We start from the raw sequence: 22,104 nt of genomic DNA on the forward strand, positions 1-22,104 counted from the left end.
TAGCTTAGGTTAGCTCCTCTTTGGGCCTCCCTCCCAGTGCTGGGATTGCAGACCTGCAACATTATTCCTTCTGTCCACACTTTCTGTGTTTAACGTTTGTGGTTTGAGACTGACTCCGGCTGTGTGGCTCTGGCTGGTCTGTAACTTGATACACAGACCAGGCCTGGCCTGCAACTTGTTATGTAGACCAGGCTAGCCTCTAACTTACAGAGATCTGCCTGCCTCTGCTTCAGGATTGCCCTGCTTTAACTACAAAGCCTTTACAATGTGGTTTTCATTTATTTAGTCTTTTACTTGATGGTTTTCTTTTTCAGTTTCCTGGCTGTTCTTACTGTTCATTCATCGAGGGTCAGGTTAGGGACAATTTTCACTCCAGAGAAAACAGTTTACCAATTTTATTGGAATTGCACTCTGAGTATAAATTACTATGTGTGTGTGTGTCTATTTGTGTGTGTGTGTGTGTGTGTGTGTGTGGTGTGTGTGTCTGTGTCTCTGTGAGTGTCTGTGTGTTTGTGTGTGTGTCTGTGTGAGTGTCTCTGTGAACGTGTGTGTCTGTGTGTCCATATGTTTATGTGTGTGTGTGTGTCTCTGTGTCTATGTGTTTATGTGGTGTCTGTGTTTATATGTTTATGTGTGTGTGTCTGTGTGTCTATGTGTCTATATGTTTATGTGTGTGTCTCTGTGTGTCTATCTCTGTGTCTGTGTGTGTGTGTGTCTGTCCGTGTGTCTGTGTATGTCTCCATGTGGTGTGTGTCTGTGTGGTGTGTGTAGACAGGCGACTAAGAAGTTTATTGCACTGAGTCACCTTTTGCAGAAACATTCTTTACTTGATTAGAGGCCAGAAGTAGCATTGCATCCCCTGGATCTGGGGTTATAAATGTCTCTAAACTTCCAAGTGTGGACTGAGAATCAAACCCAGGACCTCTGGAACAGCGTCCAGTGCTCTTAACCGCTGAGCCGTCCCTCCAGCCCATGGATATCACCTGTCTTAGTCAGGGTTACTATCGCTGTGATGAAACACCATGACCAAAGTAGCTTAGGATGCGAGGGATCGGTGGGCTTACACTTCCAGTTCATCACTGGAGGAAGTCAGGACAGGAACTCACACAGGGCAGGAACTTGGAGGCAGGAGCTGATGCAGAGGCCGTGGAGGGATGTTACTTACTGGCTTGCTCCCCATGGCTTGCTAGGCCTGCTTTCTTATAGAACCCAGGACCACCAGCCCAGGGATGGCTCCGCCCACAGTGGGTGGGGTACTTCACCATCAGTCTCTAATTAAGGAAATGCCCTATAGGCTTGCCTGCAGCCCGATCTTAGGGCATATTTTTTTCAGTTGAAGTCTCATATCTATCCTATGTCAAGTTGACCTAAAACCAGCCAGGACATCACCTGTGTACAGGCAGTTGAGCGTTGTGTAACATAGCCACTGGGATCCAAACTCAGGTCCTCTGCTAGAGCAGCATGTGCTCTTAACCCCTGAGCCATCCGTGTCCTGCTCAGCTTGCAGCGTCCTCCTGGACTTCATCCTGCTCAGCCCTGAACCCTGAGTGCTGGGCCGGCTCCACCTTGCAGAAGCGCTGCTCCAGCAAAGCAAAAGTCAATCTGCTCTCGAGCGCCCAGCTGCCGCCCCCTGCCGGCCGGAGTCGCTACTGCAGTCTGAGCAAATCATAAGCAGTATAGTACCCTACTGGGCACTAAATCTAAATGAAGTTGGTTTTTATCTCGCTTTGTTTTCCTTCCACCCACTAATAAGCACCTCGATTTGGGCTTTACTGATACTCTGCGTTCCAGAGGCCAAATTTCTGAAGGCAGTGTTTGAAAAGTAAAGTAAGGTGGACTAAATTGTTTGGGGTTTGGCTCTGTTTCTAAGGCTGCGGTTTGAGCAGGAAATGCCCAGAGCCTGTGGTGATTTTCCAAAGGACTCCAAACCCTCTGTCATGCACACCTGTTCCTTGGGACTCTGGAAGGGCATGGAGCAGGTTTGAGTCTGGGAGACAGGAAGGAGCATTTGAGGAACCCTTACACCCCTGTTGTAAGTGATTGAGGGGAACCTCGATCCAGGCCCTGGTCAGTTCTTTGCTTTGCCACTCTACGGGCGCTGGTACAGCTGGATGATGCCTTCATCATGCAGCCTCTTCCAGACCGTTCTCTCTAACGCGAAGTCATGGTTTATGTAAAAGATGAGCCGTTTCCACGATGTATCATAGTAGTGATCAGAGAAGCGCTCGTGGCCCTGGGTGATGAAGCCATAGGCGCTCACCTGCAGAAAAATGGAAGAGGAGCTGGGACTGGAGTGGCTGCCTCCTGAGGCACTGTCCCTTTATCCTGGTCCTGGCCTAAGGGCTCTGAACACAGGTCCCTGTGGTGTACATGTTCACTCCCATTCCTGTCAGGGGTTCACAGCCTTACCTTGTCACAGAGATGAAGGGCTGTAAGCAGCAGGAGGGCACCAGTGGTGGGGCGGTATAGTCTCCAGTGGGCAGTGTCCAGGGTCTTTGACCTCAAAAACCTGTTCAAAGTAGCCAGATTCCCAACTGTCAGGAGCCAGCCAGGATGAGAGGCACCCGGCCCCCCTGTGGGCTTCCTACTCTTACCTGTTCTTCATGTAACGGAGAAAGTCTGGGTGTACCAGAAAGTATCGATCCAAGTCCAAGGCCTCTCTAAAGGCTTCCTGGGGTCTATGCCTGCGGCCAGAGATGGATCACTCAGGCCCCATTCTCTCTCTGGGGCCGTTGGAGGCCAAGTCATGGTCATGGTGTGACCGCTTTCCCATCACCACGTGGCACAGAGGCAGTCCTACCTGACTAACCTTTTTGAAATCACTCACCCACTTCTCAGTCTGGCCGGGTTGTTTCAGGGGCTGGAGGGGAAAGTGGTTACCTGAACCAGTAAAGTTTAGTATTTGCCATGGTCCGATTCAAGAACATAGCTTCCAGCCACTCATAGTCCCGGGTGCCTTCCAGGAAGTGTAGATATCGGACATCCTGAAGACCAAGGAGAACTGCCTTGAGGACCCTGAGTTGAAGGTAACCCACTTCTCACTCGAGACTGTTCCCTAACTATCCCATGGCCTTAGTAGCTGTTGTCACTGCTCTTGTCCTCCTCATGTGAACAGAGCTTGTGGTGATCTAGGTTCCATCCACACAAGGCACACCTATCTCCCCTGTCCAGAAGCCATGTAGCCACGCCCACCCTGTCTAAGGATTGTATAGCCATGCCTATTCTGTCTTCCGGGCTGTGTGGCCACGCCCATTCACTCTCAGTGGCCTCCCCTGTCCAGGGACTTTATGGCCACGCCCATTCCTCACTTCTCACCTTCCCCAGAGGCACATGCTGGAAACCTTGACGACCCAAATTGAGGATAGACTGGACCAGGGAGAAGGCAGTGAAGCCATAGAAGGATGTCCGGGTCCCCACATCCTGTTCATATCCTTTAATAACGGCTCCACTCAGTCTGTATAGAAAAATCAAACCAGATGATGTGAATGGAGGAGAGACATTTTTGTGGAGTCCCGTGAGAAAGGTGAAGCAGGGAGGCAGGAGTTGTAGACACGCTTCATTTTCTAGATAAAGATATGGAGACACGTCTTACATAGGGATTTGTAGCTGTGAAGAGACACTCTGACCACAATGCCAACCCTTAAAAAGGAAAACATTTCCTTGGGGCTGGCTTACAGTTTCAGAGGTTCAGTCCCTCGTCATCATGGTGAGGAACATGGTGGATTGCAGGCAGGCATGGTACAGGAGAAGGGGCTGAGAGTGCTACATCTTAATCCACAGGCAGCAGCAGGAGACTACATGCCACACTTAGTGGAGCTTCAGCATAGACCTCCAAGACCACCCCCACAGTGACCCACTTCCTCCAAGAAGTCCACGCCCACTCCAACAAGGCCACACCTCTTAATCGGGCCACGCCCATGGGCCAAGCATTCACCCAGATGTGTGTATGCGGGCCATTCCTATTCGAACCACTACAGGACACTTATTGGGTCTCCCAGAAGAGCCTGTATCTACAGGCAACGGAGGAAGAACATAGCAAGGGAGGGAGAACATACCGGAAGACGTAGTCATGGCTGTCTATCTCCTGGCCCATACGTGAATTATTGAGGATGCCTCCGTTGCCCACTACAGCACAGGTGATACACGTCAAGTTCCTAGTGGGGAGGCTGGCAAGGAGGAGCTGCTGCTGGGGTACCGGAGGGAAGCGGCTCACCACCTTCTGTACCACTGGAACAGAGCGGGGCTCCATTCAGAGCCCTGGAAGGAGGCTGACCCAAGGCAGGAAACCAGCCACCCTCTGCTCTGAAGAAAGGACTCACGGGACTGATTGAGCTCCATGAAGCCGAAGGGTGGAGTGAAGTGCTCTAGCCTGTACCACTCGCTCTGGTTGAAGCGCCCAGAGTCCAGGAACAGAGTGATGTTGGGCAGAAAGATATTTTGTAGCCATGGTGAATGGGAAGCCGTGATCTTCACAGAGCCAGGGCAGGTCTATGTGCAGGAAGACATTTAAAGGTCAGGCAATGGAGTGGCTAGGGGCTGGGTGGGTTCCACTAGACAGAGGCTGGGCTTAGGGGGTGCAGTTTGAAAGTTCTTGCTCCCTACACTCTCTTTCACTGTGGACCCCAGGGTCTGGCTTCCTAACTCCCCATGTCTGGGTCCATCTTGGTCCCAGAAAATGGGCCCTCTCAGCTCCTAAGCACCTTACAATTCTGAAGGCCACACGTGTGTGCACTGTTCTGATGGGGAATGACCCTGCTCTGCGTGTATACACAAGCAGCTTTTCAGTATTTCCATCCCGGCGGGGTGAGAAGGACTAGGGAGGTGACGTGGGGCTGAGTGTTTGCAGCTTTTCTCGAGAACCCCTGGGAGGGGAACAGTTGTGCACTAGGCTGTGCCTTCTCGTCTGCTAGTCCCGTGTACTGAACCCCAGACCTGGCCACACTCTCTTCTCACAGAATGTCGGCCTGCCCCACGTCTTCTTCAACGGTTCCCAAACAAATCCCTTCCCAGCCACAGCTTTCTGAGTTGTCCAGACCTTGATCTGGACCTGCCTTCTCCTCCCTGACTCTGGCTGTTAGGAGAAGGAAGTGTGGGCCCATAGCAAGTGTCAGGCTGAGCACGGGCAGAAATGGCTGCTTGGGTTGCATAGTGCAGAATCATGGCGAAGGATCAGACTCACCGTCTGTAGGCTGCCCCCATCCAAGCTATATTCCTCCTCAAAATCCCACCGAGGCTCAGACTTGAAGTCGGAGGCCTTCAACCTTTGGCGTCTTTGTGTGGTGAGGTGTGGGAAAGAGGCAGGGGTTGGGGTGGGCTGGACCACCTTCTTCTTGGCTGGGGCAGCTCCTGTGGCCATTTGTGTCTTCCTTGTTGACAGTGCTCCTGTAGCTCTTGGTAGTTTGTCCAGATGTTTTGAAGCAGGCGTCTTTACCTCAGGTTCTGCCTTGCCCTTAGGATTCTCTGGTGCTAGCCTTATAGCTTGCAACTTCTTCTCCACCCCCTCTCCTCGCTCTCCTCGGGCTGTCGCTCTGTCCTGTTTCTGCAGCTCCACCCACTTTGTCCTGACAGAGGTTGTCTTCTTGTTGTGAACTGTGGGTGTCAGGGTCACGATGGGTCCTTGGGGTGCAGGCTTTTGTGGAACCCCCTGCAGACTTGATTCATTGTCCTCTATAAACTGGTACCTGGACACAGAGAACACGTGATGAAGGCTGGACGTTCCATAAAACCGTCACACACATCGCTAGCGGGCTGAGGAGACTGCTCAGATTGTAGAGCGTGGGCTCTTACTTACTCTTCAAACGTGAGCTCTTGCGTTTGAATCCTCAGCTCCCAGAGTGAACAACAACATACCACAAATAGAGCCGTGCCTGCGCCTGCGCCTGCACGCCCACATGTCTTCCTTCGTCACCTTCTACATTATTTTATGAGACAGAGTTTCTCACTGAACCCGATTCTCACTGACTTGGGTAGAGTGGTTGGCCGACCGCACCCCACAGATCCTCTGCCTCTGAACATCGGTATTACATGCTGGCGCCTGTGGGTGTGAGGCTCGAACTCAGATCCTCATGCTTGTGCACCAATAACTTTATCATTTGCCTGTGTCTTACACACAAACAGAATAAAACTAACAAGTCTTGGACTTAGGTCCGCTCAGTCTCCCATGAGTCTCACATTCCTGAGTGAGTCCTCTCTTTGGTTAGACTTTGCATCTCTTGAGAGCTCAGAATGAAGTGGAGTAAAAATGGCACCCAGGGCCTTAACCTCTGTGTTTTGCAGCCTCCAGGTTGGGTAGGACCACCATTGACCTTTATGGACCTCATATCTATCATCTTTAAAAAAGTGTGCAAACATCAGACTTGTACCGTTGTAAAGATCAAAGTCACACACAGAGTGACCCCAGTTCTGAATTGACGTGTCATCATAAAAGAGGGTGTTGCCACCTTCACAATGAGCCTCATAAAGCAATGTAAACTTTTCACAGCTCCCTTTCAGCATTTTAAACTTTATTAAATTACCTGTGTATGTGTCAGTGTATATGTATGAGTGTGTGCATCTGCACGTGTGTGCATGTACTCATGGGTGTGCATATGTCCACATGTGTGCATGTGTTCATGTGTTCTTGTACTCATCATGTGTGTGCATGCGCCCATTTGTGTGCATATACACGTGTGTGTATGTGTTCATGTGTGCATATGCTCATGTGTGTCCATGTGTTCATGTGTGTGTATTTGCTCATGTGTGTATATGTGCTCATGTGTGCATGTGTTCATGTGTGTGCATGCATGTGGAGACAAGAGATTGGCCTCTGGTGTCTTCCTTAGAAACCTTCTTTGATCTTTGAGACAGATCTCTTGTTCGATTAGAGCTTGCTAAGGAAGCTTGGATGGCCATCATCTCTCCAGGATCTACCTGTCTCTACCTCCTAAGCACTGAGATTTGGAGCACTCCCCACCATGCCTGGATTTTACATGAATGCTGGGAATCGAACTCAGAACCTTGTGCTTGTGTGACAAGTGCTAGATTGACTGAGCCATCTCCCCAGTCCCTTCAAAGCTTTGCCTTGCTGTTTGAGTCAGGGTTCTATGTGGTGATGGCTAGCCTCAGACTCAAGGTCCACCAACGCCAGTGCTGGAGGTCATGGCTGATCCACTCCACTTGTCTATTGCTATCTGGTTTTTACTGGTTTTTACTGCTTCCATTCTTCTGCCCCTGCAGCAGCACGGTGACCCCTCCAAGCTGTAAAACCTGTAGTCACCTTTGTGCCCCCTCTTCCTCCCACCACTCCTTTAAAATATCTCCTGAAGTTCAGTTCTTTCTTGTCCCTCCCTGGGCTTCAGTGGCGGAAGCCTCCTCCCTCAGCACTTCCTGCCCGAGTTAACTACTTAGGCAATCTCTCCACCCCTGCCCTGGACTGCCTCACTGGATGGGTCAAACCCTCGCCTTCTTTTTTTTTTCCGGAGCTGGGGACTGAACCCAGGGCCTTGCATTTGCTAGGCAAGCGCTCTACCACTGAGCTAAATCCCCAACCCCAACACTTACCTTCTTGAAGCTGCCTTTCTGTTCTAAAAATCCTTTGCTACCATCCACCCCACCTATCTCCTGGGCTAGCCCTCCATAGTGGGGATGTGACTTCCCCATTGAGGAAGGCTGGGGGATTTTCTATGTGAGCTCATTCTCTGTAGACTCCTCGTCTGCTGCAGGCCATTTACTGGTCACTCAACCGAACTGCATACTGTCTGTGTGTGTACCTCCACGGCGCCCTCCTAGACTCTCTCTCTTCCAGAGACCTCTCCATGGCAATTTCTCCCTCTGTCAGTCTTTTGTAACTTAATTATATGCAATGTATTCAACAGGCTTCGTGTTACAGTCACTTGAGCTGATTGAAACTCATTCTAGTTTTGAGTGGCAGTGCATGCCTGTAATCCCTGCACCTGGGAGGCTAAGGCAGGAGCAGCAGTGTGAGTCTAGCCTGGTTCATATGGTGAGACACTGTGTTTCTGCCTGTGTTCAGTCTATCATCTATCTATCCAGCCAGCCATCCAGCCAGCCATCCATCCATCTATCTACAAATCTATTTATCTATAAGTCTATCAACCTAACTATAAATCTATTTATCATCCTAATACTCTATAAATCTATCTATAAATCTGTCTACCTGCCCAACTATCTTTTTTTTAAGATTTATTTATTTATTTAATGTATATGAATACACTGTAGCTATCTTCAGACACACAAGAGCTCATTACAGATGGTTGTGAGCCACCACGTGGTTGATGGGAATTGAACTCAGGACCTCTGGAAGAGCAGTCAGAGCTCTTAACCACTGAGCCATCTCTCCAGCCCCCAACTATCAATCTATCTATCTATCTATCTATCTATCTATCTATCTATCTATCAACCTATTTATCTATAAATCTATGTATCTATCAACCTAACTATCTCTAAATCAATCAATTTATCTATAAATATTTTTATCTATCAGCTTAACAATCTGTAAATCTATCTATAAATCTATTTATCGACCAACTTACCTATCTGTAAATATATCTATCAATCTACCTATCAATCTATCTCTAACCCTATTTATCTATAAATCTATATATCTATAAATTTAACTATGTATAAATCTACTTTTCAACCTAACTATCTATAAATCTATCTGTCTGTTTATCCAGTCATCCATCCACTCCCTTCTTCCTTTTTCCAGTGCTGGAATCAAACCCAGGGCCTCATAGATGCTGGGCAAGTTCTCTACCACTGAACTACACTTTCTCCTTTTGCAAACGTTCTTCAGGTTATATATTCTACCACCTGGTGTGGCCAGAGAGGCTCCTGCTTGCTCTGTGGTTCAGTCAGCTTGTTGGATGCCCCAGCTCTTGCTGACATGGCCTTAACAGTCAATATCTGAGGTTTTCCTAGGGAAATCCCTCCATTCTCCAGAACTCCTGAATCCTTTTCAGGATCCTGCCCCCCATCCCCCCACTGCTCTGATAACATCATTGTCCACAAACACATACCGGGGAGTGTGTGTTCCAGTTCCTGACTCCTGATGAAGGGGGTGCTAAGCTCCTGTCCCACAGCTCCCCAGGCCATGGAGACTTGGGACAGCAGAGCACAGCTGTTTTCTTTCCTTGTGTTACACAATGGACGGCTGCATTCAGCCTTTAGCAGTATCTAGACGACAATGGGTACCAAGCTGTTTGCCATACCCCTTAACTCAACAGAGTGTGGCATTGACTGACTGTGGGAGCTGGAGTGATTCTTCTGCAGACTAATCCTACTACTTTCTAGCACCCCTGGAGCCCTCCAACCCCTTCCCACATCTCCATGTGATTCTAGGGATGCTCTGACACTGTGACAGCCATTGATGTCTGAAATGCATACTTGAAAACTGATCTCTCAAATAACACAAATAAATAGTCCAGAGGGCTGGGCACAGGCACACACGCCTGTGGTCCTGGCACTTGGGAGGCAGAGGCAGGTGGATCTCTGTGAGTCTGAGGCTAGCCTGGTCTACATAGCAAATTCCAGGACAGCCAGGGCTACACAGAGACACTTTGTCTCAAAGGAGTCCCAGCAGACACAAACACAACTTCTTACTGTAAGAAGGATCCAAACTGAAGCTGTTTTGAGGGAAACTTCCATTTTGAATAGGGGTCAAATAAAGTTTTAGCCCCAAGACCTCACTGGGTAACGGACATCCTTCTTGGCAGAAAGAGTCATGTAACTGGGTAATTTACTTCCTGGTTGGCAAGTTGAGATATGAATGTTTGGCGGGTTGCCCCTCCAGGGTTGAATGGGAGCAGGGGAGCAGGAAAAGTGAAGCACAAAGACATGCTCCACAGGAAGTCCCCATCCCTAAATCCTGATTGGTGGGATAACTTGGCACAGGTGTTTGTAGTTTTTGGAGCTTAAAAACTCCGGGGCTGGGGATTTAGCTCAGTGGTAGAGCGCTTGCCTAGGAAGTGCAAGGCCCTGGGTTCGGTCCCCAGCTCCGGAAAAAAAAAAAAAAAAAAGAACCAAAAAAAAAAAAACAAAAACAAAAACAAAAAAAAAAACTGTACCATTCTGACTCGGGGTCACAGTTCAGTTCCTACATCTCTCTTGCAGCCCTGACTGATTGGTAGTGGTCTGAATACAATACACTTTGCCACCTGCTTAAGTACGTATTAAAATAACCTTTGAATACTCGGTCAGCTCCTGAGTCTGCGCTGTTGTCCCTGACTGGTCGGTTTCTGGCCTAATTCAAAGAAAGATCTTGCTTTGCTGCACTCCCTTGCCTTCTTGGGTTGTTTTGGATGATCGGACGCTAACAATAAATATCACAAGCAAAATCAAATGCCTTCTAAATGAACTCTTGAAGCTTAGTGAACCCAAGGACCGAGACAGTAGCAGGAGACACATAGGAAGTTTTGCACATTTGGGGGGAGCGTTGAACCAACCTTTCTCCGAAGTCACAATCTAATGACCCTAAAGGAAAGGCACACAAATCTGCCGTGACAGGCAGGGCAGTGTAGTTATTGTTGAATGACTCACCTTAGCCATCTGTCTTCCTCATAACGAGGAGTGAGAACCTGGACCTGAAGGTTTTAGGACAGGGCCCGGTGCATAGAAACACCACAGAAGGGTCAGCTACTGTGGCAGTGCGAATTCTGTGCAACCCAAGTCTTAAGGAGTAACAGAGTTAGGGAGACCCCACTTCCTGCTTCACTACTCTGATTTTTTTTTTTTTTTTTAAAAACTGGCTCTCCCGGAGCTCAGGCTGGCCTTGAACTTGCAATGTAGAAAAACTCGTTCCCTGATCATCCTGCCTCTGCATCAGAAGTGCCGAGATGTGCCACCATCCTGGTGTGACACCAGAATCAGTCTTTATTCACACTGGGCAATTACTTGGACTTCTCTGTACTACCCCCCCCCCCCCGCCCCGCCATCTTGTTAGAGAATGAATGTGTCGTTTTCAAATATCAAGGGCAGTAAAACAAAAAGAGAGACGCATTTTCATCGAGTCTGTCAGGAAAAAGGTGTCGCTGCTGGAGATGTGCTAAGTGGTCTAGAGGTTCTTGTGGAGATCTCTCTTGGAGCACAGATTTGGAGGCTCCCCTTCACCCCCACCCGTGGGCAGTCCTGACTTTCCTGACTCACTTTTCAGGGTGAGAATGCTTCTGAGTCATGGGAAATCCACAGCCTAGGTCTGGGCTTTGGGTCTAGGGGAGTGGCATGTAAAAGCCAGCACTTCAGCTGCCCTAGTACTTTAGCAGCCCGTGGGGGTAACAGTGTCAGCCTGCCCTCTGCAGACTCCGTCCACGAGTCCCAGCTCATCCTTGCCTTTTCACACAAGCCTCCTGGTATCCTAGGCACCTTGGTCAACACCACCAATTCCTTCCTGGTTCTTTACGAGACTCCTGACCTTAACACCCCTGGAACCCATGGGTGGCTCAGAGTTCCCCAGGCCTCCCCTCAGATGCTCTTTCTGGGGATGACAGGATTGGCATTTTCTTACCTGGAAACCCTTGTGCTTGGCTCCTTGACAACGGAGGGCAGGATAAAGAGCAACATCAACCCAGTCAGAAGCAGGAAAGTTTGCCCCTGGGAAAGCCCTCTACAACGGTTCTCCATGGTGGGCGGCTGGCCCCCAAACGCACGTGTGATGAGCGAGCCTCCTGAGGTAGCAGGTCACCTCCTTGTCCAGATGAGAGTGAGGGAGCCCTGACCTTTATCATGTCGCTGAGCTGCTCTTTGGGTCTGGAGAGCACAACATGTAAATGAGGGGTGGAGTACTGGTTTAAGCTGACATGATGAAGGAGAGAAACTCTTATTCAAACAAGGTTTGTTTGTTTTTGTCTCTGAATCCAAACTCCGGAAACTATATGAGACCATGTATCTGTCATAAAAAAACCTCAATTTTTTTTTATCTGGTCATTTCCTCTCCCAGCCTTATCCGTAAGTGGGAGAAGCAGAGGCATTCGGTGCGCTCGGGTGCTCAAGGGAGGAACCCTGCCTGGTCACTATTTCGGGTGTTAGCCGCCTCTCTGAGGTTGGGGCTGGAGTGTCGCCAGGAAGACTTGCTCACATCCAGGGACCATTAAAGGCTTTACAAAAAGGCTCCTATAGAGAGCCGGGGAGAAGGCTCTGTGGGTGAGCTGCTAGTACAGAGGAGTTAGGTTCAGTTCCCAGCATCCACAACCATCTCTAACTCCAGCTCCAGGGGATCTGCTGCCCTCCTCTGACCTCTGTGCACCCATGCACATTCGTGCACTGATACACACACACACACACATACACATGCACAGGCACACACGTACATGCATACACACACATACACACACGTACATGTACATACACACATGCAACGCACATGCACATACACACATGCATATACACACACACACACAACATAACTTTTGGGTAAAACAATATGGTGTGAAGCAATAAATTCAGACTTTCAGGAAACAGAAGTATTGTGGATTACTGGTTAAAGGGTCTTCTGGCTTCTGGGATGCTGTTCGGGACAAGCACTCTCGATACCACAGGTATCACTTGGAAGGTGAGCTTCTGATGGTGAAGGGCTGGGTTCATTGCTCAAATCTCACTGCTTCTGTTTCTGTCCCCCAAAGCCCTTGGCTTTCGTCCACAGCACGCACCAGTATGTGCCTCAGCCGCCCTCCTAGGGATGAAGGAGTGAAAGCAGGAGCCTGGGCTTGCAGGACAAGGCTAGGTTTAAACCCCGTAGTGCCTACTGCAGCTCCTGGCACCAGAACAAGAGCACACATTCCTTTCGAGGGGTTCTCATGCCCTGTGTCCGTCCCACTGTCTTTCTGTCTTCTGCCTATCTCTAGGCAACAACTCTAGACGCACTTTCTGAATAGGCTCGTGACTACTCGTCACCCTTGGGACTTGGGCGATGCCCAGGGTAAAGCGTTTTGCAAGGATGAAGGCCTAATTGGTTCAATCCTCAAAAGCCACATGAAAGAAAACAGGGGGCAGGGAGCAGGGAAAGCACCAGGTGCAGTAAATCTGGTTCAGCAGGCTAAGGTCCTTGCTGTTCAACCCTGGTGATCCCCAAAATCCACATACAGGCAGAAGGAGAAAACCAGCTCCCTGGGACTGTCCTCTGACACAGTGCCTCAGCCCCAATAATAATAAAGTCAAATTAAAATGTAGCAGCAGAGCGTGGTGCATGCTAAGAATTCTAGCAATGGGGAGTGGGAGGCAGGCAGATCTCTGGCCTGCAAAGGCTACTTGGTGGAGGGAGATCAAAACAGAAACGGTATGCCTTGCAGGTTAAGGGTTCTGTTTGTTATTAAGAAGACCCTGTTCCTTAGATCTGATGTAAACTGTTTGAGACCCCATCCACACGGTGTATATGCCTAACAATGTATAACTCTCCCTTGTGGATACCTAACAGTGTATAACAGCCCATTCTCCCCTGTGAATACCTTATCTCGACCATATAAGGGACTTCAAAAGGCCAGCAGGGGCTGCTTCTACGAATCCCGACTTAGGGCGAGAGAGCTGGCTGACCAGTCTCAGGTGCCCCACAAAATACAGTTTGCTTTAATTGGACAATAGTGGATTTGGTCTCTCCTTACAGTTCTCAGGTTTTACGGTGGGTACCCAGCAGTGAGAGTTCCTGTCTCAACAAAAGGGGACGGCTCATAGGAATGACAAAGTTGTTTTTAGTCTCCACCTGCATATGGTCACACTGTGCGCGTGCGTGCGCGCGCGCGCACACACACACACACACACACACACACACACATACACATACGAACATGCATGCACACACACAGAAGCTGTAAGTGGTTTCGTGGCGACCGAAGGGCCGCCTCGGTGTTAGAATATCCCATGGTGACAGACACAGGAGCGGCGCTGACTCCTAGAGATGACACGTCTCATTGCTGGGTCCAAGAGCTGGATGCTAACACAAGGAATGCCACGAAGTCATACATGGAAGAGACTTATCGGGGTGGGGGTGGCATGCAAAAGGCTGCCTCTGAGCAGGGATAGAAAGGGGGCAGGCTGTGAACGTGCAGGTTTTATAATGTACAGCTCACGTGCATAGAGAGAATTTATAACTGTGATGACAGTTGGAAACGTGGCATTTGTCGACTGTCGATGATGCAGCCACAGGTGCCGAGTCACTGAAGGTGGCAAGACACTGATACATAAAAGGTGTGTCACACACTTACAGTTGTGAGACATGAGAATCTGGTAACAGTTCATTCTGCTCCAGACAGAACCAGGCACTGGAAACAGCCAGTTCAAGAGAGGCGAGCAGAAACTTACATTAATTCCCTATTCTGAAGCAAAAATGATTATACATGTTGGGGCAAAACTGGTTTTTTTTTTTCAGAGAAGAAGGGAAATCAGAGAGGGGAGAATTATTTTATGTCTCTATCCACTACCTAATATTTTGATGGTAAAATTCCTTGAAGGGGTTGCAAGGTAAAACCAGCCAATCCGGAGGGCTGTTCTCAGCAAGCAGCCTGTGTTTGCACAGTTTTCTAGAGTGAGCAAGCCTTGAACTCCCTCTGACACTGGAATCGTGTGTGTGTGTGTGTGTGTGTGTGTGTGTGTGTATGAGTGTGTTGTGTGTGGTGTATAAGAGAGTATGTGTGTCATGTGTGTAAGTGTGTGTGTGTCTGAGTATGTGTGTATGTGTTGGGGGAGGGTGCACTTGAGCATAGGCAGAGGGCAGAGGTCGACCAATGTCAGGTGTCCTCCTTGATGCCTCTCTACCTTTTAAGAAATTATTGTGGGGGCTGGAGAGATGGCTCAGTGGTTAAGAGCACCGGCTGCTCTTCCAGAGGTCCTGAGTTCAATTCCCAGCAACCACATGGTGGCTCACAACCATCTATAATGAGATCCGATGCCCTCTTCTGGTGTATCTGAAGACAGCTACAGTGTACTTATATATAATAAATGAATAAATCTTTAAAAAAAAAAGAAAGAAATTATTGTGGGGGGGGAGGATGGGAAGGGGATCACCCAGAGAGAAGGGGAAGAGGAGGGGTTAGCGGGATGTTGGCCTGGAAACCAGGAAAGGGAATAACAATTGAAATGTAAATAAGAAATACCCAAGTTAATAAAGATGAAAAAAATAAATTATCGGCATGTGATATGTGAGGGCATGTGTTGGTGTGTTTACGTGTGTGGGCATGCACACGCCTGAGGATGTCACAGGACAAGCTCTGAATGTCAGTCTTCGCCTTTACCTTGTCTGAAACACAGTCTCCTCGCCACTGTGTAAGCCAGACTGGCCCACGTGTTTCTGAATTCCATCTTCCCGTAGGGGTGTACCAGGACACCGGGCCCATGGGTTCTGGGGTCCCAAGTCAGGCTGCTGAGTTTGCATAGCAAGCACTTTACCCACTGAGTCATGTCCCCAGCTCACCGTGTGACCTTATTTTTCGAGACCGAGACCGGGTCTCCCACTGAACCTGGAGATCGCAGATCAGGCTGGCTGGCCAGAGGACCCTAGCAATCCACCCATTCCCCTCCCCAGGAATTACAAGCATGCACTTTTAATCCTGCTAGGGGAGACAAGATCACTACTGCAGTTTTTGAGCCAAATTCAAAGAAAGCTTTATTAAATACTGGCCAGGACGGTGAACTGTTGGTGCCTGGTTCACAACTGGGATTCCCAGAGTGCGGCACCAAATTACATTAGTCAGAGGTCTCAAAAAGCAAACCCCCACAAGGCTACATACTTCCCTCCTTCGTTCAATGGGGGGGGGGGGGAGCATACATCCCGACATCCTGCCATCCTACCACCCACTTACAACACCTGAACGGGCACATTCCGTATCCTGTATCGTTGGGGCAATCAAGCTTGTTTACAGAAGTGAAAACACAAGGCTTATCTTACACAAACAAAAGCCCTGAGCATTCCAGGGCGCTACCTGTCCTTGGGCAAGTGGGGCTTCCAATCAGAGGCAATTTTTGTCTTATAAATCTCTTAAGCACAGTAATTTAAACTGAAAACATAACTTGAGCCGTTGCAACAGCACCTTACCCAGGTTTTCATGAGTTCAGGGAGTTGAATTCAGATCTTTGTTCTTACAAGGAAAGCACGTTACCAACTGAGCATCTCCCCAGCCCCAGACTGGAATTCATTTTTTAAAAGATTTATTTACTTTGATTTTTATGCATAAGAGGGTCTTGCCTGCACTTAAGTCTGTGAAATGTTACGGAGTTCAAGACCGGTGAGGTAGGATGACCACAGACTCAATTCAAATTATAGTTGGATGGATTTATTTAAGCTTCTAATCTCAGCAGCCTTAAAGCCGAGTTGAAGGTGTGCTGCCCAGAGGGTGTTTTAGGAAGGTGTTTTTTAAAAGGCTAAAACTATGAAAGGCACCTTGAATTTTTGCACAAGCCAAGAACTCTTTTATTTTGCCAAGATTAAGTGGTTAGAGTGACCCCCCCCCCAAAAAAAACCCTTGAGTGTCTGTGTAAGTGAGTTACAGAAATCATAAAGCGGCTAGTCCTATCCTTGACATGACAACCCAAATGGGAACTTGTCTTCCAGGAATTCAAACCTGGGACAAGCAGTTATTAGGTATTAAGACGGAGACCTGCCACAAAATGGAGTCCCGTTTGCCATCGCAGCACCGCGTGCGTATCTGGTACTTGCAAGTCCCCCTTTAGATTTGGGATCCTTTGGGTTATGAGCTCTTTTGTGTTATAAGCTCTTGTTTTGTTTTATTTTGGGACACCATCTCGCGCATCCTAGGCTAGGTTCCTCCCCCAGAGTCAAGAGCAGAAGGGATGAATGGGTTCCTGCGTGGCAGCGGCAGCGCTCCGCAGCTTCTCTCCTTTTCCTTCAGTCCAGAGCCCCGCCCACAAAATACTGACGCCCACATTCGGAATGGGGTCTCCTCAACTCAGTTACTTCTATGATGTAAATCTATTATAACCTCAAAAAGAAAAAAAGTGAAAGAAGAAGAAACACAAAGTCAAGGGAAAAAAATAATTATTTTAGGTGTATGAATGATGTTTTTTTGTTTTGTTTGGTTTTTTCCGGAGCTGGGGACCGAACCCAGGGCCTTGCGCTTCCTAGGCAAGCGCTCTACCACTGTGCTAAATCCCCAACCCCGATGTTTTGTTTTGAATCTGTCTGGCCTCCATGTTCATGCGTGGTACCCTTGAGGATCAGAAAAGAGTGTCAGAGCCCCTGGAACTAGGGCCTGAGCAGCCTTGTAGGTGATGGGAATCAAACCCTGGTCCTTGTGCTACAACAAGTGCTCTTAACTACTCACTCAGCCTTATCTCCAGCCCCATAAGAAAAATCTCAAAAATCAAAACAAACAGGCAAACACATAGTGATGCGCGCCCTTCATCCCAAGACTTGGGAGGCAGAGACAGGGGATCTCCGTAATTTTCAAGCCAGCCTGGTCTACTTTGGGAGTTCCAGGCTTGCCGAGATTACACAGAGAGACTCTGTCTTAAAAACAAAGCAAAGCGGGCTGGAGAGACGGCTCAGTGGTTAGAGCGCCAGAGGTCCTGAGTTCAAATCCCAGCAACCACATGGTGGCTCACAACCATCTGTGATGGGCTCCGATGCCCTCTTCTGGTGTGTGTGAGGACAGCAGCAGTGTACCCACATACAAATAAAAACAAAACAAAGCAAAACAAAACAAAACAAAACAGAACAAAAAACAAACAAGACGAGATTAATCAAGCAAAAATACTAAACAACAAACCCGTACAAGCTAAGCTTTCTGCTTGTGAGCAGATTCTGTATTTATTAAGAGAAACATACAGGTTAGGTTTCTAGAGGAGCTCTATGAATTGGTGTGTAAATATACACAGGGAACATACAGAGCCCCTAGAGCCACACAGAAGGGGCATCTAATGAGCTCAGCCCAGCCACAGACAGACACTTCATCCCGAGTTCCCATCCCAGCCTGTGGAATAACACGGATCCATCGACCCCCAACACCTAGAGGTTGAGATTCAGTCAGGAGTCAGTCCTGGCCCCATCTGGTTCAGATCTCCCCCATGCCAGAGAGGGTCTGGAAGAGATCACTGGAGTCACAGAGTCCCACAGTTGACAAGGCTCAGTGCTGACAGCTGCTTTGTCAGAGACGCCCTCATGGAGGGGGTTCTCGGAGCTGGCTGGAGAGTTAATTTAATTCCCCGACCGCAGTTCCCAGGGGTGCCATAGACACACAACCAGGTCCTTCCTTATCAAGACTTCTAGACCAGAGACAAAAGAGTGAATCAACCATATAAATCGTGCTTTGGGGTTTAGAAGCAAGAGGTTGAGGAAGGGCTATGCAGAGGAGACCAGGTAGAGAAGGAAACGCCATTGGGTGGAAGCAGAAGGAACCAGGAGCATCAGGAACTGGCTTCCTGCTTTGGAGATTAACAAGAAGCCAGCATGTCTGACCCAGACAGGTTGTGGGAGGGAACTTGGGAATTAAAATTTCCTCCTGACCCAGAAAACCTCTCCACAGAGGAGGAAGAGAGAGAAAACCAATTTGCTTAGTGAATCTCATGTGCGCTCTGAGAGAGCCCAAAGATGGGAGGAAATCTTGCCCTTCCAGAAAGGCACAGCTCATCACATGAGCAGCCAGGCCCTTTTCCGACCAGGATAGTTGCTAGAAGGGAGAAGATGGGGGTGGAGTGGTGGCGTTTGCCTATACACTTCCTCCAAATACCCAACTCCAACAAGGCCATATCTCCCGATAGTGCCAGTCCCTGAGTCAAGCATATTGAAACCACCGCAGACCATTACTCAAATTCTTTGGTCAAATCAGGCAAACTCTGTTTTCTGACAGACAGGGTTATCTGCTTAAAGCAGGGTCTGAGAAAGTGGCATTAGACATAGAAAAGACTAAGATTTATATAGCCCCAAATATTGCAAGACTGGGGTTTTCCAAGGATTTCTGGACATGTAGGAACTTGGTAGAACATTTCATTCGCTGTTAGCCAAAAGGCGGGGGAGCGATAGAACATTTCAAAATTACTTGGCAGACCATATTATCAGGGTGAAGGTCAGTCAAGGCCTAGGGTGTGTAGCATATCAAATTTCAGAAAATGGGTCAAGACCCGGTCAAATGCAAGTTTTACAGAAAACAGAAACGGGGCTGGAGAGATGGCTCAGCGGTTAAGAGCACTGACTGCTCTTCCAGAGGTCCTGAGCTCAATTCCTAGCAACTACATGGTGGCTCACAACCATCTATAATAAGATCTGTTGCCCTCTTCTAGTGTGCGTGAAGACAATAAGTGTACTCATATACATAAAATAAAATAAATATTTTAAAAAGGAGAAGGACTATGTTTTAATAAATAAATAAATAAATATTTTTGAAAATGTTTATTTTGTTCAAGGTTCCAGCTCACAGTCTATCATGGAGGGGAAATCAAGGCAGGAGCTTGAGGTAGCTGGTCACATCCACAGTCAAGAATGGAGGGAGAACAAATGCACGATTACCTGTATCTTCTCAAATAGCCCAGGACTCTCTGCCTAGAGAATGGCGCTGCCCACAGTGGGTGGATTTCCAGCGGTCCTCTGTTGAGATGCTCTTTCCAGGTGAACTGTGTCACTTTGACAGTTTACGTTACTTTCTCCTTTTTTGCCACTGTAAAAAAACGAAACAAAACAAAACAAAAAACCCCATTCGGGCAAACAGGTCTAGAAAAGAAGCATAGTGACCACTCGGGTCCCTTTTTTTTTTTTTTTTTTTTTTTTTCCGGAGCTGGGGACCGAACCCAGGGCCTTGCGCTTGCTAGGCAAGCGCTCTACCACTGAGCTAAATCCCCAACCCCCCCTTTAGGCGTTTTATTCAGAACTGTGAAGAGTTGTGAAGAGTTGTGAGACAGACAGCACTTGCTACAGCTGGAGCAGTGCAGACTAACAGCGGGAATCAAGCAAGAAGTGACTGCTGCTCTCTACGAGTCTTCCCGATCCTTGGGAGGTGGTGTTGGCCGCGGAGGCGGAGGCCTGGATGTTTGACAGCCAAAGGAATGCCATATATCTTGGGTAGCAGTCACCCTACGATCGGGAAACTTAAAAGATTGACAGAGCCCTTCCTGACATTACCGAAGTGGGAGGAACTTCTGGGAAGATGAGACTGGGGTAGAGATGCCTGAGTCACTCGTGCGCCATCTACGCCCTAATCAACCCGTCACCCGTGCCCCTGGAGCAACAACTTATCCGTGCAGCAGGAATTCATTCCACTAAATCCACTGGTTTGCCAAACTATCCTCGGGCTGGATCTTTTCCTTCAGGCGCCAGCAGCGAGCAGACGTTTGTTACATCTCTCGGGGCAAAGTTGCACAACAGAGACCAACAGCAAGAGATGGAACCCGACCGGATCTGGGTTCTCCCCTTTGGGTCTATCCCGTCTGGCCTGAACTAATCATTTCCATTTCAGTGTCTGCACCAGCGCAGCTAGGAGCTAGCCCTAGTAAGAGAGAGAAAAGCATTTCAGACCTAGACTATGCAGCCTCACTGCCACGGCTTCACTCAGTGGCCAGGGCGCATGCGTTCCAGCTTGTGCTCCCGGAAGGAGGTGGAGGTGGCCGATTCAGATAGTGGGTTTAAAGCACGGTGGATCTGACACTTCTCAGCTGTCATAGTTAGGGTTTTTCTGCAGCTCTTATAAGAACAACATTTAATTGGAATTGACTTAGAGGTTCCGAAGTTCAGACCACTATTGTCAAGGTGGGAGCAGGTCCAGGTAGATGTGAGGCTGGAGTTGCTGAGAGGTCCACCTCTTGTTCCAAAGGCAGCTGGGTGAAGACTGGCTTCCAGGCAGCTAGGATGAGGGTCTTAAAGCCCAAGCCCACGGAGACACACCTACTCCAACAAGGCCACACCTTTTAACAGTGCCACTGCTTGGCCAAACCATCACCAGCCTAAAGTGAGGAGTTAGCCAGACGCTGTCAAGGGACTGAGGGAATGGGAGGGTGGTTATGGAACAGAGGAGACTACTCCGCGTTAAATCTCCCCATTGTAAGGCGGGAAGGGGCCCAGGAGTTGGCACAGAACACACCCAGACACGAGGTCCTCAGCACAAAGGAGATTTACTACCCCGGAGGGACAAGCACTGGGGGTCTACCTCTGGATGGGACAAAGGCAGGTGTGTCTGCAAGAGTGGGCTTTTCAAGAGAAACAAGGGTAAGTCTGTGTTAGGATGAGTTGGTGAGTCCTGATTGGACCGTGTAGCCAGTGATGCTGAATTATGAATTCTGATCGCTGGAACGAAGTTTTTGTCAGGCATAACCAAGTGGCCGAATAAGGGACTGGACCTTGGAGGGCTTTAGGAATGTGATCTGACGTTTAGCAAGGGAAAAGGCCAAAGGTGCCGTCAGGACTGCTCACGAGTCCCTCACCGGTGAGCTGAGCTATCTCAAAGGAAACACTATAGGGCTGGGGAGATGTCTCACTGGGTAAAGGTGCCTTCTCACAAGCTCGAAGGCTTGAATTTGATCCCTGGGACCTTCATGGAAGAGGGAGAAAACTAACTCCTGAAAGTCTTTTTCTAACTTACACACACATGCACATGCATGCACACGCATACTCACATACACACACGCACACACACACACATTCACACACACATACACACTCACACAGACACACATACTCACACACAGCACACACACAGCACACTCAGCACATACACACTCTCTCTCACACACACACACTCAGCACACACTCTCTCTCACACACACACACACACACAAGATTAATTAAAACAACAGAAGCAACACCAAAAAACTCACAATAAATAAAACAAACAGAAACGACAAGATAACCACGCTTAGATTCTTGTTCCACTCGATTCTATTGCTTTCCCTGCTTGTCCCGCTCAGACACCACCTTTTATTCTGTAACCTTTGCCTCTGGCAGCCCTGCAGCGAACCTGCTACCCACTGTCTGGGGAATGTAGAAGCTGAACTGAAGCTGTGGCTGGGTCAGTAGAGTACTTTCCCAGCATGCATTTGAGGTCTTATACTTTAGAAATCAGGCATGGTAGTGCTTGACTGTACTCCAGCTTTTGGGAGGCAGAAGCTGGAAGATCAAAAATTCAAGGTCACCATCACCTACATGGTGAGTTCATGGTCATCCATAACGAAAACCCTGTTTAA

At 48.5% G+C, this 22,104-nt stretch overlaps 1 protein-coding gene across 1 annotated transcript; it reads right to left on the minus strand.

Moving 5' to 3' along the window:
• Positions 1-1,318: 1,318 nt before the first annotated feature.
• Positions 1,319-11,714, minus strand: St6galnac1 (ST6 N-acetylgalactosaminide alpha-2,6-sialyltransferase 1). Its single transcript, NM_001105859.1, has 9 exons — positions 11,501-11,714; positions 5,180-5,681; positions 4,320-4,488; positions 4,056-4,227; positions 3,316-3,454; positions 2,881-2,984; positions 2,595-2,684; positions 2,410-2,509; positions 1,319-2,260 (listed from the first exon to the last, which is right to left on the minus strand). The coding sequence occupies exons 1-9, from the start codon at positions 11,614-11,616 to the stop codon at positions 2,090-2,092; spliced, it is 1,563 nt and encodes a 520-aa protein (NP_001099329.1). The 5' UTR covers positions 11,617-11,714; the 3' UTR covers positions 1,319-2,089.
• Between the last annotated feature and the right edge of the window lie 10,390 nt (positions 11,715-22,104).

This window comes from Rattus norvegicus, chromosome 10 (genome assembly GCF_036323735.1).
Source record: "Rattus norvegicus strain BN/NHsdMcwi chromosome 10, GRCr8, whole genome shotgun sequence".
Classification (NCBI taxonomy): domain Eukaryota; kingdom Metazoa; phylum Chordata; class Mammalia; order Rodentia; family Muridae; genus Rattus; species Rattus norvegicus.

Bases quoted from the DNA above. Each gene is read 5' to 3' on its own strand.
- St6galnac1 (NM_001105859.1), bottom strand. From the start codon at position 11,616: ATGGAGAACCGTTGTAGAGGGCTTTCCCAGGGGCAAACTTTCCTGCTT. The intron at 5,682-11,500 runs GTAAGAAAATGC...CTCTGTGTCCAG, and splicing joins CCAAGCACAAGGGTTTCCAG to GTACCAGTTTATAGAGGACA. The intron at 3,455-4,055 runs GTATGTTCTCCC...TTTTCTATACAG, and splicing joins AGCCATGACTACGTCTTCCG to ACTGAGTGGAGCCGTTATTA.